Raw genomic sequence first — 18,569 nt, 5'->3', positions numbered from 1 at the left:
ATGTATAATCTTGTAAAATGATGTCTTTGATTTTTCAAGTAATTTATGGATGTCTTAAAATTGACCTATAGATAAAAGGTGTTTTTATGAAAAGTGTCAAAGGATCTTTCTAAAAAAGAAGCTTTGGACTTAGGTAAATTTGTTCCAGCTATAGAATATTCAATTTCTTGGGAAAAGATTTGCTTTGGACCTAGATTTGGCTATCAAATGTGGTACTGAGTTGAATATAACTGTTTCAATTGTTCTTAAACAAATTAAATGTTAAATTTTCATTTGAAAGACTGGGGGTGGTGTGGGGAAGTGCAGACAAAGAGAGTGTGATGGAATGAGAAAAATGAATTAGTTCCCCTCTGCTCTTTCAGTTCTCAAAGGCCCAATAATGACCTCTTCAGAGCTGGAAACAAGTGAGGAGCCTGTAACACTGTGTGGGTTTCCTACCTCTGTATTAAGGATCCAGCTACCTGAGCTGTCTCCTTCAGCCTCCCTGGATGCAAATTAGGAGAAATCAGAGATTCAGAATGTAGCAGGGAACTCTGATATGAGATGTAGGCATTCCGTCTTAACCACTGGATCAAACCCAGTCCCCACTTAAAATTTGTATTGTTACATAGTTGATTGCTGCAAGAAAATTAATGTCATCTTTCACTCTCCTAGTCTTACCATTTTTTATTGTAGCAGTTTGTGTTTATGTTTATAGTATAAAACTCAACAGAGAAGGAAAGAAAACTAGACTTGGAATAGAAAGGTAAAATAATAAATGAGAGCTTTTAGATTGTGTTTGGTTCATACATAATTAAGAAAAAGTGCTATGTATGAATTTAAAAGTATATTTGTACCAAAATATTTATATTTAATTCCATTTTTTGAGAAGCTTTTGAAATGCCCTTGTATTATCCTTCTGTATGGTTTATTTAGAATGCAGTACTAAAGTCTGTTGCTTATTTTCCTATCAAGGTTGCTTATGACCTGTCCAAATGGAATGTATTTTATATATATATATATTTTTTTTTATTGTTATTTTTACTTTATATAAAATGAGTAGATTCCACATTTTTCTCAAAACAAATTTAGAATCACAGGGGTTCCACCCATCCCTCTAACATATTTATTAGACATAATTTAAAGGAAAGATAATTATTGGGCAAATATTACTTCCTCAAACTATCTTCATTATAAACACAGTGCATGAAATACAAATTTAATTTTAGCATATTACTGCCCACTTTATTATTTTCTTTTAAGGAAAACTTTTGGGGGAATGAATTTATAGCAAAATTAATATTCACAGAGAAGCAATAACAGTAAAAAAGTAGTTATCATCTTGTGATCACTAGCTTAAAATATTTAATTATAGACATGTTTCAGTCCAAAAATTATCATAGGAAATAGATACAGAAACAAACCAGAAAAAGAATTGTCAAGTAAGGAAAAATTGAGGTAATCCAAGGTAATGTTAAACCCAATGAACCTGGATTTCCAACCTGCATGTTGAATTCTGTGAATTTTTCTGTGGTTTATTTGTCATCAGACTTACATGCTGTTGTCATTCTGTTCTTCTCAGGAATACAAATGTTAGGATTTAAATTTAATCCTTATGGCCCAGGGTTCCCATGATATTAGAAGCACATTAATTTTCTTTGTAAGCTAACGAGAGTTTCCAAGACTGGATTTTGTTGCCTCTTTATTGCTCCCAATTAACAAAAATTTTAGAACTTCCAAAATTTACATTAAATGAAGAGTGTGTTTTTGTTAAAAGAGTGTTCTTTTGGCATAGCAATTAGGGTGTCAGATGTTGACACCCCATATCAGAGTTCCTCGGTTTGGATCCTGACTCTTCTGCTAAATACTGGCTTCCTACTAGTACACACCCTGGGAGGCAGCAGGGGATGAGTCAAACTGCTTGGCTTGGGTGCTTGCTACCTGCGTGGGAGACCCGAATGGGTTCTCAGCTTTGATCTGTTCCAGTTCTGTATGTTGTAGGCATTTGGGAAGTGAATCAGTGGATGTAAGAGCTCTCTGCTAATCACTTTGTATTTCTAAACCTCTCAAATAAAAATATAAATTATAAATGCTAGCAAATTATAGACAGTTAATACGTATTCAGCTATTAATGATGACATTCAGAGCATTCGTGGTAGGAATGTTTTCAGTATTTAACAGAAATAGCCTCAGTCTAGTAAATTCAGTTTCTTGAGGTTTTATAACCATAGAACACGAACCACAGGGTAGAGAACTATCTAGAGTGAAAATTATATATGATTTTTCTTTGAGAGGTAACTGAATACATCATGCATCCCATAGTTAGAGAATTTATGGTTGCCTATGTCATATTACATACCTTTGTGACCCTCAATAGCAGCTTAGCATGTGGCTGATAATGAATGTGTCACTTAATACAATATCATTTTTCATAATTAGTTCTCTTAACATTAATATTTGTAGGTTCAGAAATTCTAAAACTAAAATATACAGATTTTCCTAAATATGAAGTTCAGAAGACTATGCCTTGAGGTGGATGCTTGGCATAGCAGTTTAGTCTTGGATTGAGTCTTGAGTCTACTCCAAATTCCAAATTCCGAATTCCTAGGTATGTTCACTGTGAGAAGCAGCAGGTCACAGCTCAAGTGGATGGGCCCCTTCTGCCTCAGTGGGGGACCTGGCCCAGCCATAGCTAGGACACACACTGGGGAAATGAACAAGAAAAATGGGAGCTGACTATATTGAACTCTCATGCCTTGAGCTAATTTTTGGATTTATTAATACCATTTTGGCACACCTTAATATAAGAAGAAGTCTTGAGGATATAATTTAAACTTTTTTTTTTTAAGTAGCAAACAGACAATATGTCCTAAGGAGATGTGTTGCTTAAGGGAAAAAAAGATACAGATCGAGGTGTTAATGATACTGAGCACCTTGCAAAACATCTGACTTAAGAGTTTTGTTAGTTGTATTTACTATGCTTCTAGTTTTTTTCCACTTTCATGAAACATTTTCTAGTAATAAGACAAAATATGAAGAATTCTTTGTCTATAACCTAATTCTCATTCATTTTATTATCTGTCTTAATGCTGTAATCAGTAGGGGGTGAAAATTAAATCGCACAGGCCAATGCATTCCTTCCACATTTTTCACATACCTCTGAGACTGGAACAGCAATATTAGATTTTTGATACGCATGGATAGGATTTGCATTGGAAAATGTAAAAACAAAGCAGATATCTGCTAATCCATTAAGTATTTTTATTCATTTAATAAAATTGCCTATTTCCTGTAGTTATCATAGAATGGTTTAACAGAGTGCTTTTTTATTCAAGGATTGTTTTTAGAAGATTGTTGGAAGTAATAATTAACAATATTTTTTTCTTTATCATTTACATACTTTCGGCAATTGAGTAACAATCAAATAAGGACTCCAGGTTTGAACATCATTTGAGTGATAGGTTTTCAGAAACTAGACGTATAAGATTCAAAACACCTCATTGTGTTAAAGAGCCAGGCTGGGAACAGCTTATTCTTTTTTTTTTTTTTTTTTTTTTTTTTTTGAGCTGTATTAGAGACAGCTGGACAGACAGGAGCTGTGCAATTGTCAAAGTTTGCCAGACTCTAAAGTAGCATTGACTTTGTGAAGCCTTTTCTGATTTTCTGACAGCGGAACTCTTTTTTATCTCCCTCTTATTCTACAACAATCATAGGTGGGCTTAATTTTTAGAAATACCATCTTGTGTAACAGCTATATACTCTAAAGTACGTGATTCATTGCTTATTAGAGTAAAAACCTGAGTGAACGCTTGCTTAATTGGACTGAAGACACCAAAATATTGCTGTACAGTATAAAAGATAATAATTGGGGCTGTTGTTGTGATGCAATAGTTTCAACCATTGCTGTAATGTCAGTATCCCATATCAATATCACTAAGTCCCTTTTGCTCACTTCCAAACTAGCTCCATGCTAATATACCTAGGAAAACAGCAGATGGGTCCATGTGTTTAGGCTCCTGCCACTAGTGTGGGAACCTGGATGGAGTTCCAGGTTCGTGGCTCAGCTCTGAATGTTGCAGCATTTGATCAGTGGACAAGAGGAAGGAAGATATGTATTTCTGTCTCTCCTCCTTACTATCCCTTGGTAACTCTGCCTTTCAAATAAATAAAAAGATAATCATTAAATATAGTAAAAAGTATATCGAATGAAATGCTTGTTAATGGATATTTGGAATTAAAAATTTGGCAGAGAAAATTTAACGTTAATAATCCAAATGGCAAGCATGAATAGATGGGCAGAGAATATTTCTGAATTTTAAGAATATTTAAAACAATGAAAATAACTCCTTATGCATAATTTTTCATATTAGAGGTGTATATTTGAGATGCTTTTAAAAATAGCTGTATTGACAACTGGTTATACTTTTAAGGTGAAAGCAATTATGCATATTGTTAAATGGTAATATATTCATAAGAATAGCTTACTTTAGGGCCTGGCGGCGTGGCCTAGTGGCAAAAGTCCTCGCCTTGAATGCCCTGGGATCCCATATGGGTGCCAGTTCTAATCCCAGCAGCTCCACTTCTCATCCAGCTCCCTGCTTGTGGCCTGGGAAAGCAGTCAAGGATGGGCCAAAGCTTTGGGACCCTGCACCCATGTGGGAGACCCAGAAGAGTTTCCAGGTTCCCGGCTTCAGATCAGCACAGCACTGGCCGTTGCGGCTCACTTGGGGAGTGAATCATCGGATGGAAGATCTTCCTCTCTGTCTCTCCTCCTCTCTGTATATGTGACTTTGTAATAAAAAAAATAAATCTTTAAAAATTTTTTTTAAAAAATTAAAAAAAAGAATAGTTTACTTTAGTGAAAAGTGTTAGTAATGTGAATTATAGCACTGGTCAGTTTTCTATTATGTAGGTGATCTTGACATTGCTGTTTTGTTATTTTCCACTTCAGTTTTCTTAGTATTTATAAAATGTAACAGTTAAAATGTGTTTTTTAAATGATTGTATAAAAATTCTGGTCAAATTGGAAGAAGCCAATCAATACATAGAGCAGAGTTTTGCCTGATTTAAACATAGTTTGACTAAAGGTGTTATAATTAGGAGCCTGTAAGAGTTGTTTAAAAAGCCCAGCAAAATTACGTAAGGAAACACTGTAAAAGTGTGTTGAATGCAAATAAACAAAAACCTTTGTTGAAAGTCACTCCAAAGCATTTATTAGAGAATTTCCATGAGGCATTAGTACTGCATGAGATATTGGCTCTGTGTTCGTCAAGATTTGTGATCTTTATGACATAAAATCTTTATTTTTGGTCTCCAGTGGTAAGTCGAAATATTTAAAGCTGTGCTTTCTCCTATGCATTTTGTTGACAAAAATTTGCTCTATAACAGTTAAAATGTTTAATTTTCATAATTATTTTATACTAATAGAAAGAGAAATACAGTTGATGAAACTGGGAAATATGCATGGATATTTTGAAAAAAAAAAAAAGCGAAGGAATTCTTGTAGGCAGAAGATTTTACCGTGAACTTTTAAGCAATCAGGATAAAAGCAAAACCTGGTATTCCTCTTCCCAAGAAGCATGGAAACTAACAAACTGACACATTGGAATAAGAGAGATCTGTAAGTGACAGTATAATACTCTTTTCTTCACTGCTTCTTTTTATTGTTTTGCTGATATTAATATTGCTAGTCTCAAGTTCTCTACTCAGTTCTCACTTTTGCCCTGAGATAGCACCAGAAATGCTATAGTAAACTTTGATTTTTATCTTCTGTAATTGCAGTTGTTAATTGTTCTTGTGATTTTTTTTTTTTTAGTTAAATGTAATGTCTTTTCCTTTGATAAGACTCTAAGCCTCTTGAGGACAGGATATTTTATTATATAATTTTTATTAATTCCTTCCACTAGGAATCCATGACAGTCTTAAAATTATTTCATGGAAAAGCCTGGTGTAATGGCTTAATTGGCTGGCCCTCCCTCGCTAGGTGCCAGCATCCCATATGGGCATCGGTTCATGTCCTGGCTGCTCCACTTCCCATACAGCTCCCTGATTATGGATTGGCAAGCAGACAGGGATGGTCCAAAACCTTGGAACCCTGTCCCCATGTGTGAGACCCAGAAAAAGCATCTGGCTCTTGGTTTCAGATTTTCTTGGTTCTGGCCATTGTGGCCACTTGGCGTGTGGACCAGCAAATTAAAATCTGCCTTTTGATAAATAGATATATGAGTGTGTATACACACACACACACACACACACACACACACACACACATATATATAATATTCATGGGAAGTTGCATACTTAGAAAAAGAATGCATGAATTGTAAATTTTTTGTGTGAGTGAATCAGCAAATGAAAGATCTTTGCCCTGTTTGTAAATAAATCTACTTTTCATTTAAAACAATATAAATGCTCATGAAAAATTGCATAGTGTTAAAAACTATGTGGATTATAAATTTTTTACATCAACATGAAGTTACCTTTTAATTTTGTCTTGCAGGAATTATGTGTATATGTAATTTATTTGAAAATGCTGCAGGGGGAGAAAGAGAATATAGAGAAGAAGGGAGAGAAAAATGGAGAGATAGAGGTGTTTCTCATTTTCTAGTTCACTCCCCAAATGCCCACAATGGCTGGACTGGGCCAGATGAAGCCAGTTAGAAAACTCAATTCAGACCTCCTACGTGGGGATCCGGGGCCTCCCAGGATGTGTATTTGCAGAGTAGGAACTGGAAACAGGGGGGGGGCTCCAATCCCACCACTCCAGTAAGAGTGTGGGCATCCCAACAAATGTCTTTAGTTATTGAGCCAAATGCCCCTCTCTCAAGAACTTTTTGAAGCACCCTCGTATTATATCTGTGATAAAAACATCATGTTTATTAAATTGCTTCAGTTGTAACAGATGAATAGCTTTTCAAATTCAAGAATGAAAACTATATTATGAAGTTTGAATGACAACTATTAGGGTCAATTTGTCAAAATATCTTTTGCCTAAATTTGAACCTTTGCTTCAGAATTTAATAGCTGTATGTTATGTAATGTTGTGTGTATCATTTTCCATATTTCCTTAAGAGCAAAGCAATAGTTATTACTTCTGGTTATTGTTTGTTAGAGCAACCATGTGAATGAGAAGAAAGTGAATTAATACAAAAAATACTTGGAAAGATGAGCATTCAGTAAGTGTTAATTGTTATCATTTAGTCTTCAAGTGCCTGATATTAAATCATTCTTTCTGGAAGTAATTATGTAGACATTCTTTCTGGTAGCAATTATAGAACACGATGAATTGTCTGAGGTTACTCCTCAGAAAGTAAAAGGTATATTACATCATACATATAATATTTTCCTTACACAGTATAGCATTTATATTCTATGCACTTAATTTATTTGAACAAATCAGATTGTTAAGAATAAATGCCCCAAATCTTCATTTTGATTTTACATTACATAAAAATTTACTTATTAAAAAACTTCTGATATTTTCATGGTAGTGTCAAGGTTCTATATTGAGTTCATGTATTTTATACCATAATTTCAATATAGGACAGAGGAGGAGAATTAAGAGCTACACATAATCTTCTAACTCCAAAGTGTAATACTTATGTTCATATTTTGTTAGGTGAATGAGGTAATTACCAGGGGATAATTAGTGTTAAAAACAGCTAGATCAAGACCTGCTGGATAAGTCTTAAGAAATTGTATTTCTGGGTGTCTACTATCATGGTCATTTCACTTGGATAATGACTCATGGTACAGCAGCATGACAAGGTGACCAATCTTTCAGCACAGTTTTCTCTATGATATTATATTGATAGGTCTTATTTGAAAGTAATATAGCATTGATGCCACACAGTAAAATAGATTATACTTTCAATTACGTATTTCTCTAAATCATATTTTGGTGTATGTGATTTAATATGATTACTCATATGATTGAAATAGCAATTCAATGCTTATAGTTTTAGGCTATTTCAAATTTGACTTTGAAAATATACTTTAATATTTATTCTGAATTTTTTCTGACTCTTCAGTTCCTCTAAGTGGCAATAAATTTTTTTAATGAATTTTGTTCTTAATATTTTTTCTTGTTATTGAATTAGTTCTATCCTCTATCATCTGTCTAGTATATACTGCTGTCACAAATAACTATTGAGTCTTACATTCCTAATACCCACATGATTACTGACACCTGATGTCATACACATCATTACAAAATTTAGTTATGTGTACTAGTTTTAAAAATCACATTCATATTATCTATCCACATTTCCATCACTTACCTGTTATTGTGAATAATTTTTCTTTTCCTTCTCATTACTCCCCGCATCTTCAGTCCAGATGTCAGGAACATTCTTTTGGTCTAAAATCAGAATTATTCTTGATATTTCAGATAAAATTTCTATATGGTGGCAGAGGTGCTCGAGTGAGAAGATGTAAATTTATTAGATTTAGGGTGGTAGAATTTCTTTATTTACTGAATTTATTAGTTACTTATAGCCTAGTTTAATAACATTATAGCAGTGGTCATTTTTAGTATAATGTGTGGCTTACAGAGTATTTTACTGGCTCTTGATTATTAAATGCATCCTGAAAAGTTATGTTCTACATGGACATTATAATTTCAGGTAGTGTGAATGAACAAAATGAGAATGTAAATTTCTGTGGCATTGCTTGGACCTGTGCAAGTTTAGAGAGAAATAAAAGACTCTCATGGAGGCGTGAATAGATTCAAGAAATTATTTAAGCATGTGAATGACTTATTTGAAGATGTGAACTTGTAAAGATGCTTTCAGAAATGTTATTTGGCCATTTCCACACAAAGGTGAAACAATACTGTACACACACACACACACATATAATTTGTTGAAACAATGCTATATATACATATATATAAAATTTAAACTGTAAGTTCTGAGGAAGATGTGGTGTCTTCATTGTTATAAAGTTTGGTTTTAATATAGTGTGCCCCCAATCATACATCACTTGTTTAAGTAATAATTCTCTTATAAAAAATTACTGCCACATAAAATTATTCTTAGAAAGTACTCTACCATCGAGTTCATATCATTGTGACATTTTGTGACAATAGACTATTGGCCTTTCCCTTCACCTTGCCATTCACACCTTATTTGATCTTCATTAATATAATTTTTACTGCATATGAACATCTACCCTTCTTTTTTGACCAGTTGAATGTTATAGCAGGGGTGTTTACTTATAATTGATTATATTTTTTTAAATAGAGTTTCAACAATTGGAAATTTAAAAATGCAGGGGATATTTGTCTTTGGAATATTTCGGATTATTGATCTTTTCAAAGATTCTTCTTTTGTATGTTCATTCTTTTTAAAAAGTAATGTATAAAATTTCATGAAAGTAGTGGATTCTTTTCAATAGGCTGTTAATTTGGATATTGAAGACACTCTCTAAACAATGTGAAATAATTTCTGTAATTATAACATTTAGTAAATGAAAGATGTATGTTTTCTTCTGTTATCCCCACATCATTATTAAAATATAGGAATCTGGTTTGACTGTAGTCTTTCAGTCTTGAAAAAACATAATAGAATGGCAGGAACATATTGTTAGAGTGAATTTCAATCCTCAACTCTACTGTTAAATCTTGATATTTCTTTTCTTTAAAAAATTGCTTTTACTTCTGTCATGGTTTTAGAATGAGATAAGGAGAGTACCAATGCCTGATGCATTATTAATTAGTTCTTGATTTCTGTGTCCTTAAAGCACCCTCCATGGGAACAACTAATAAGTGAAGTAATTAACACAGGTCCTTAAAACTGATCTTAGATTCAGATATGCAAAAAAAAAATTTGTAGATAGTTCAGTTTGTCAAAGAAGCAAGCAGAGCATTTTATGTAGTTATCCTTTGCTTTACATTCCTTTAGCTAAGATAATTTACACAGATTACAAAAGCTAGATTCACAATAGTAGATGAAAGACACAATTTGATCGCTTTAGATAAAAAGTATCATTGACTTGGTATAAGTAAATTAATTTGAGCATTTTTTCACAACTTAATCTGTATTAATATCATCATCTGAGTGAAGTGTTAACAGTGTGTGCCACAATTCTGATTTGGTAAATTTCATATTGACCCAAACAATTTGGGATCAACTTGACTTCTTAATAGTAATGTTGTGGACAGGATGGGTGGTAAATATTTAAATACCCAGTAGAAAAATTTACTGTCAACCTTATCCAATCAATTTTGTTAATAATCAATCCACATAAATTCAACAGTTTGAATCTATATATATATTTGGACAGATCAATCTTAAACTAGCTCAAAACTTGCAGTCAATTCTCCATTTTATATAGGGTGAGGTAGAGAATGCATCCTAGAACCTTGAGAGCCACGTTGTACAAATATGCTGCATTACATGACAACTAGATGGAAACAGTTTACAGAAAATAGTTTGCTATTTAAGACTGGAAAACAAACACCAAAAAGATTTAGTGTAGGATTCTTTGTCACAAGGCCTCTTTATGCATTTGAAATTTTATTTATTTAAATAAAATAAATCTTCAGCTTTTCAAGAGGTGTCTGTAAAAGTTTGAGAGAACAGAGGAAGACAATTAGAAATTCCCTAAGAGTTGAATGGCTGAGGTGTTCTATTGATCACTGTTTTGAATGGAAAGGTAAATAATTCAATGTGGACATTTTAAACATGAATTTTACCCTATAGTTCAAAAATACAAACTGCCTTCTGTTTCACGATTAAATTATGGAAGCCATAGTAATCCATTAGCACTGTTGTTTCTTTACATGTTTTGAATTTTTATTTTTCTTCCCCGTTACCATTGACAGCAAAATGAAGGCAGTTGTCAAACTACTCATCCTTGTTGGCACGTCTGAATTGTGAAGGCATCAATTTTATATCCTATGATGTTGGCAAGTTTATAAGAGATCCTCAAAGAGCTCATGTAATTTGTGTTATAATAAAAAAAGACCTGCACATATTTCAAAACAATATTTGCCACCAAAATAAACTTACCTTTTAAGTTCATATTTCTATGAACTTTTTGAGGTAGTGCCACATTTAGAGATAGCTGTTGTGAGTTGAAAAGACAGAGTTGGAGGCTCTTCTGCGTGAATTCATCTGCATTCTTATTGTAAAACCAATGGTTTGGGATCTTACATTATAAAACTGTTATATTATTACCTCTCATAGTTAGCTTTGAAGGGCTGTGCTAATGTAACACATTATTATGCCTGCTTTGGTGAGTTCTCGGATTTCCTCTTCTTTCATATACTGCCGTTGGTTCAGGACATCTGATTTTCTTATTTTTTGCTTACCAACAGTTCACATAAGATATCTGTTTTCATGCTTTCAGTTCCTTTAATTTTTGAGTGTTTAGTTTGAGAGATGATGTGCATTAGGAGTTGTGAAAAGTAAATATATTTTTACACTTATAAACTTAAGTACAGTGGCTTTGTTTAGGAAATAGTTTTGCAAAAAGACTTTCTAGGCAGTTTATGGAGTCACACATATCTGAACTCAAATTTAGATTATGTCATTTGTCTTGAAACTTAAAATTGAGCATATTTTCCTTCTTTCTAAAAATATAATTTATATTAAAATCTTTAATATTCTGGTGGGAGTGAAGATAGCAACTTGATAAGAATCAACAGAATGGTAAAATATACTATTTACATGTTACCATAGTTTTTAGCATCAATATGTTAGTTTGCAAAAATTACATTTCACTTTTCTTAGAAGGAGAAAATATGGAAACTTGTTTTCTATTATTATGAATAAAAATAATTCTTGTTTCAAGAAATCTTTCTGATACAAAAGGGGAAAAAAACCAAAAGACAAACTTCCCCCATCTTGTCTGAACTGAACATGTTCAACATGGTGTTATGGATCTTTTAAAACCACTTACAGGATTTTGATCTAGGTGGTATTTGGTCTGTCTTCCTGTTTGCACCTTGGGGTCCATATATGTCCACATTTGGCATATCTGTTCTACACATTTACAAACAATCTTGCCTTTTAGAAATATGCCATTTGCTGTACTTTTGAACCAGGAAATTTAATGTGAGAGCCCCAAGTAACATACAGAAATAATTCACATAGTCTATGAATTACATAGTTAGGGGAACTGTTAAATAAGGGATCACTGAGGGACATGTTGAGCACTTCTTTTTTCCTGTCGTTCCATCACTGTTTCTGGACATTTTGTGACTCTCAGAGAAAATTTTTAGTAGAATGGAAAGCTGAGCAGGCTCTCAATCCTGAGAATAGCTCACTGTCCCGTTTCCTTGGTGAGGGCTGAGGTTCTTTGGGATGAGTGTGCCTTCACAGGGTTGTTATGAAGACATAATGAGATAATTTATGTAAAGTATGGTTTCTAAACCTCACAGCACTATATAACTTCATTGTTTTCTGTAGCTGCTGCTGTTATTGCAACCACACTGGATCAAATTCCATTATTCAGTTCCAAATATAAGTAAATATTTCAGGTGTTTAAATAGGTGAACAGTAGGCAGGAAAGATGGCATGGGTTCAGGTGGTGAGAAGGAGGAATTGAGAGACTGAGGAGTACTGAAAATAGATAGGTTAGAAATTAAAGTTTTAAACACAAACGTATAAATTGCAAAAATGTGTGATGAATATTCTAGACACCATGTATTTTAGATATTCAGCCATTTTCTCCAAGATGTGATAAAACATAAATTAAGCAAACAAACTAGCATCTTTTTTTCCCCCTGTTAAACAATCTTTTGGTTTAATTTCAAGTAAGAGAAATCTCAAAATTATTAGGTTGTTGGCCTCATCCTGTACCTTATGGCTTCAGATTGTCAGAACTACAGTTCTAAGATGATTGCTTCTATTTATAGTTTTTTACTTTAGGTGGACTTTTAATGTTGAAGAAAGAAAATGGTGTGCTTCGGGAAGTTAAGGGCAAATATATAAGGCTCCTTGGAACCTTAAAATTTCAAAAAATCATTTATTACTTTGAAGGTATCTAGAAATAAATTTAAAGTGCTGATTTACACAAATTAATCCTTCCTTTTGGGGCTTGGCCAGAACATCTGCTAATAAGAAAGGTTATAACTAATATTTCAGGTTTTTTAATAAGTAAAATTTTGCATTGAATTTCAAATCTACAAATAGATTTATGACCATCTATAAATTTGCTTGCTGTGCAAAGCTGAATTTCACTGTACCAAATTAAGAATACTCAGAAAATACATTGTGAGGAAATCAGAAATGGTAAAATAAGGTTTAAACACGATAAAAATTTCAAATAAAAAATAATTTATACAGTATGGTTTGCTAAGTATTTGATACAAGTACTATGTTTGACAGTTATTTTCAATTAGTTGTAATTTGCTTCTTTCAACATTTTCCATCTTTTTATCTTTTTTATTTTATATGTATTCATCAAAAATTTTATCTACAGTTTTAAAAGTCCACTCTTTTTTCAAATTTGCTTTGATAGTCAACATAAAACTATAGTTTTGGTATCTTTAGAAGAAATAAAAAATTAAAGGTTTGACGGTGCTTTTCATTAATTCATTACCTTATTGTTTTTAAATATGTTGACTCCTGTTAGACTTGACATATTCCCAACCTGTTTCTGACATCATGAATATAAAATGACAATATAAAAGTGCTTCTTCTACTGTAACAGTGAAACTTATAGTTTATATTTAAAAACTCAAATTTAAAACAATGTGTAATTACCATAAAGTAACAATATTTTCCAGCAACAACCTGTGTCAAGCAAACGACAGAAATAAGTTCATTATTTTACCCTATGGAAAGTATATTTTCTTAGTTTGATTTTAATGAACCATAGTGCGGTGACATAGTCAATGCATGATTTAGGTTGGTGTCAAATTATTTTGAATTATTTTTCAGATACATTGTATGTAAATTCCATTATGGAAAACAATCACTTTAGAACATATTTAGGATGTTTATATTCTATTTGAGTGGTTAAGTTCTCCACCATGGCTCATATCTATATTGGAATGAGCTGTAAATTATTAAAAATTTGCCCTCAGAAGAGAATTGATGTAGCATACAATGTGAAAAAAAATTTATGTATTTCCTCTGAGTTGCTCCCGGAATATAGTCTCCTAGTTCTCAATGTCTTAAGAACCAGGCACATTTTGCACTGATGGTTATTTTTAGGTGAACCACTTCGGGTTAATTAGGAAAAAAAATTGCTGTTGTGCAATTATTATGCACTGTCCTCCCACCTTAGACTGAAAATAATGAGATATAACCAAAGTTTTTTATTGTCACTGGCAGCTGCACCTTTTGAGTGTATCAAAGTCTGTTGCTGTGGTTACGGCCTTTGTTTCCAGTGATGCTTTGTCCATGCTTCCCCACAACCCTTAACAATGACTTATTCAAAAGAATGAAATAATGAGTCATTCATTCGGAAATATGTTGTTAAAATATCCCTTTTTATCATTACATTTCACTGCTTAGAAACCAGGCTGTAATTCAAGGCAACAGTTAAGTCTGAGAAGAACTGTTAAAAAAAAGGAGCCTTTGATTTTTTTTTTTTTTCATTTGTAAGAAAAACCTGTCTATGTAATTGAAGAACCTCTTACAAGTCTGAACAATTAAATCCTTTTTTGGTTAATGTATTATTTCTGGAACAAGTAGATAAAATTCTACGCAGTAAGCATGATAAAAATCGTGCATGTTTTGCACAGCACAGAATTTTAGAGTCAAGGTTCTGGGCACAAAAGCAATAACAAAACAGTCCCTACAAAACTGAGTAACTCTGAATAACACAAGAAATAATTTTTGTTAATTTAAAATTTTAGAAACTGAAAGGTGTAAAGTTTGTAAAGTAAAATGTAATTAAATTATGGTACTGTACATACCAATTGTTTCTATAATTGAAATTTTACAATATGAAAAATACATTAGCTCTGTACAGTTTTTACAGGTAGGTAGAATGAATTTTGAAAAAAGATTTTCTTTTTTTTTTCAGGTCGTACTGTATTTAAGTCAAAAAATACTGCACAACTTAGCTAATTACAAAGTGTAGACTTGAAACAATTCATGTCTTCTTTATTTCATGAATCAACCTTGGATTTTTGTTTATTTGAACAGGGGGTTTTTGTTTTGTTTCCCTTTTTAAGAGTCCACAATGAACAAAGCTTCCTCATTTTGTCCTTGAGGTTACAAAGTTTGGTAGCAGCCCTTGGCTACCAATTAGCTCAGTTAGGCCAGCTGCTGTTTATGGTCACTGATTCGGCCAGCTGTTGTGATTGTGCTCAGGTCCAGCTCAGTCTCTAGATGTGTTTCCATCGTATCTTCCTGTGCGTTCGTTTCAAAAGACTTATGAGAGAGAAGTTCATGATGTACCCCACAGTAACTTATTGTGGGCTGGTCGTATGCCAGAAAGGTTGAGACATTCATTGATAAAGGTATCTGGGAAAAAATGACATGAGAAAGGTCAGTTACAAAATGACAGATGACTCTGGGGGCAAACAACAGGTCTCGAAGTGCTGACTTGACTAATCTGGTTATTGCTACAGCTGTGACTGAGGTGTCTCTGTTGTCCAGTTAATGTCCTGGTGCTCGTCGGTTGAGTTCCATGCAGCAATTGTAAAACCTGAAAATTAAGCTGCTCAATTGTTAACTAAACCTTTCAGATAAGCAGTAGAGTCTAAGTTTTTAAAAATCGTAAAAACCTTATTGGAAAAAATAAAAAATTATGTTTACTTATGGGGTCAGTTTTCTTTTAGAACTGGGAAAATGAATATCTGATTATGCTTGGTATTAGTATTAAATTTTAGCAATCATAAAAAAATCATCTGCTTCAATTTCTTATCCTTCTGTCCCCAAGCTGTAGATCTGAGGCAGGTCTGGAATTTGCCTTTCCTACAAATTCTTAATGACTGTATCTTTAATCTACAAACTGTGGCTTCAGAATTATGGCAGAAGAATCAAGTCATTCTGGTTATTTCCATTCATAACTTCTTATTGTTTACTTTACCACCAAAATTCCTTGAAACATTAGTAACCTTAGGCTGGTTCATATCTAAAATTTAAAGCTCAGGTAAAAACCGGAAAAATCAGTAGTTTCTCTGAATGTCTTAAAAGTATCAAGGGACAATATAATTAGAAAGAACCAGTGTTTTATGTAAGGAAATTACTCACTTGTTAATTAAGGAAAGTGCATAGTAAAGTTGGGAGGAATAAAATACAGTATGACCATTGTGAGAAGAGGAGAAGCATACATAGTATAGACCAAGGACACTCTAAAAACACAATCAAAAGTCACAGACTAAAAACCAATCTCTCTCTTTCTTTCCCCCACTGTCTCTCTCTGCCTCTTTGCTATGTATCTGTCCACTTCTACGCTTCTATGCATTCTTATTTATCTTTCATTAAAACATGATTTAGTAAATAATTTCTTTGTTTTGTCTCCAATAAAAATATCCAATTCTTTTTGAATTGTTTGTAATATGGATGTTTTGATGTATCGAATGTGTAAGACTTTGCCCCCTTAGATGTGTAATCCACTTAATCAAATTAAACTTCTGACTTCCTTTCCACTTTATGTGGATTTTAAAAATTGGAACATGAAACTGATTGTTAATAAAAGAAATATGCTTTAGAAAATGACCAAGAAAATAGAAGGATCATAAGGAAAATAGTTAATAGAATCCTTTCCATTTAACATAAATAAAAATTTTTGTTGTTTTGGATAAAATACCTCAGGGTTTATAATATATTAATAAATTGTAAGGTGTGAATAGAGTTGAGGTATAGAAGTACATGCATTTTACATTAGCCTTTGGGAAATCACTCTGCAATGTGTTGCAGGTCACATACCTGTAGGATTTTTAGGTACATGTTCCAATTTGTCATGGAACTAAATAATTCATATATATTGGATCTTTTTTAGGTTACTTGGAGTTAACTCTAGTGCAGCTTGTGATTTCTATAATCACAATTTTATGAATAATGACAGATTATGATACATTTATTTTGGCTGAATGGATGTCTACACTATTTCTTGCTTTATTTAGTATCTAGAGTCTGCTAGTACCCAGACTGAAACTCCCAGGTTAAACCATATATGCATTAAATTTTCCTTTTAATGCAGTGTCTCTTATTATTGGATATGTTCTACAAAAAGCACTACATATAGCCTAAGCTAAGAAGTCATTATTTGGTGTTTTAATGGTGAAAGGCAGTAGCCAAGCCATTATTTATATTGTTCTTTGTGGAAAATTTCAATTCTGCTTAACTGGTACTATCTCTGTATCAATGATATTTGCATTAGCAATAATTTTCCACTATTTCAACATAAATAATATGTATTTTTCACAGAAGATATATAAAGTTTGATGATCTAGAATAACTCATTTTAAAAGATTTTCCCCTATTCATAAATAGTGTTTGGACTTGTCTTATAAAGAATAACTTTTTTAAGTCTATGTTCAAATATGAATAACCTAATCATTTAAACTTTACATTCTCTGTGTAAATAACACTTATGTCTATACAATTTTTATGTATACATATAAGTATGCACAAGTATTTCTCGTAATCGAATTTGCAAGAATAACTTAAGAATCTTTTCTGTGGATCACAAAGATTATCTTAAATACAAAATATTCTGAAGAACAGAAAAGAATTATCCATTTTTGGAAGATAATAATGAATCAGGTTTTTGAGATGTAGCTCTAATTTGTATTAAGATGTATTTTCTCCATTTTGTGCTCGAATTCAGATGTGTAATATCTTTTGTTTTCTATTTATTGTTGTAATTAGTTTTTAATTGAGTGTACTTGGAACTGTAAGAGAGTTTGGCAAAGGTTCAGGATGTAACATCACACAAAAATCAACAACATTTGTATACACAACCAGTGAACAGAATGTGTGGTATAGTTCTATTTGCAGTACCTACAAAAACTCATATAATTTGGGATAAGTTTAACCAAGGATGTGACATACCTTTACAATAAAAATTATATAACATTAAGGAAGTAAATAGAAGAAGATACAAAAACATGGAAAATCTTCCATGTGCGTGGATTAGAAGAATTACATCATCAAAGAATTACATCATCTATATAACCCAAAGCAATGTACAGGTGCAATATGATTCTGATCAAAATAACAAAGACATTTTTCTCTGATCTGGAAAAAATAATCCTTAAAATCATATAATCACAAGAAACCTCAAATAGACAAATTATTTCTAAAGAATAAACGTTAAGCTGGACATCTTACAGCATAATTATAATCAAAATAGTCTGATATTGGCACAAAAATAGACATGTGGAGTAGTGTAACAGAAGAAACCCCAGAAATTAACCCACACATCTATAAATAAGTACATTTGATTTATTGACTAAAATCAATCCTTGAAGGAAGGAGCACCTCTTCTTCAAATGATGTTGGAGAAACTGGATCTTTGAGTGAAAAAGTATGAAACAATACCTCTTTACTTACAACTAGAAAAAATCAACTCACAGTGAATCAGAGATCTAATACTGAGCTGGAATTTTAAAATTAGTAGAGGAAAACATGGAGGAAATACTTCAAACATTGCTACAGGTGAAAACTTCTTTGATAAGA

At 32.5% G+C, this 18,569-nt stretch overlaps 2 protein-coding genes across 2 annotated transcripts in view; one reads left to right on the top strand and one right to left on the bottom strand.

The window, feature by feature from the left end:
- CTNNA3 (catenin alpha 3) overlaps nucleotides 1-18,569 on the top strand; it is a 1,173,927-nt gene that overhangs the window by 303,031 nt on the left and 852,327 nt on the right. The gene's annotated exons all lie outside the window — the stretch shown is intronic.
- LRRTM3 (leucine rich repeat transmembrane neuronal 3) overlaps nucleotides 13,693-18,569 on the bottom strand; it is a 128,349-nt gene continuing 123,472 nt past the window's right edge. The window contains exon 3 of the mRNA XM_004583420.2: nucleotides 13,693-15,404. Coding sequence (XP_004583477.1) covers nucleotides 15,195-15,404 — 210 coding nt within the window. The 3' untranslated portion in view covers nucleotides 13,693-15,194. The remainder of the gene's footprint in view (nucleotides 15,405-18,569) is intronic.

This window comes from Ochotona princeps, chromosome 13, assembly GCF_030435755.1.
Source record: "Ochotona princeps isolate mOchPri1 chromosome 13, mOchPri1.hap1, whole genome shotgun sequence".
Taxonomy (NCBI): domain Eukaryota; kingdom Metazoa; phylum Chordata; class Mammalia; order Lagomorpha; family Ochotonidae; genus Ochotona; species Ochotona princeps.
Note: the sequence above shows the minus strand (reverse complement) of the source record. Positions and strands in the feature narration are given on the sequence as shown.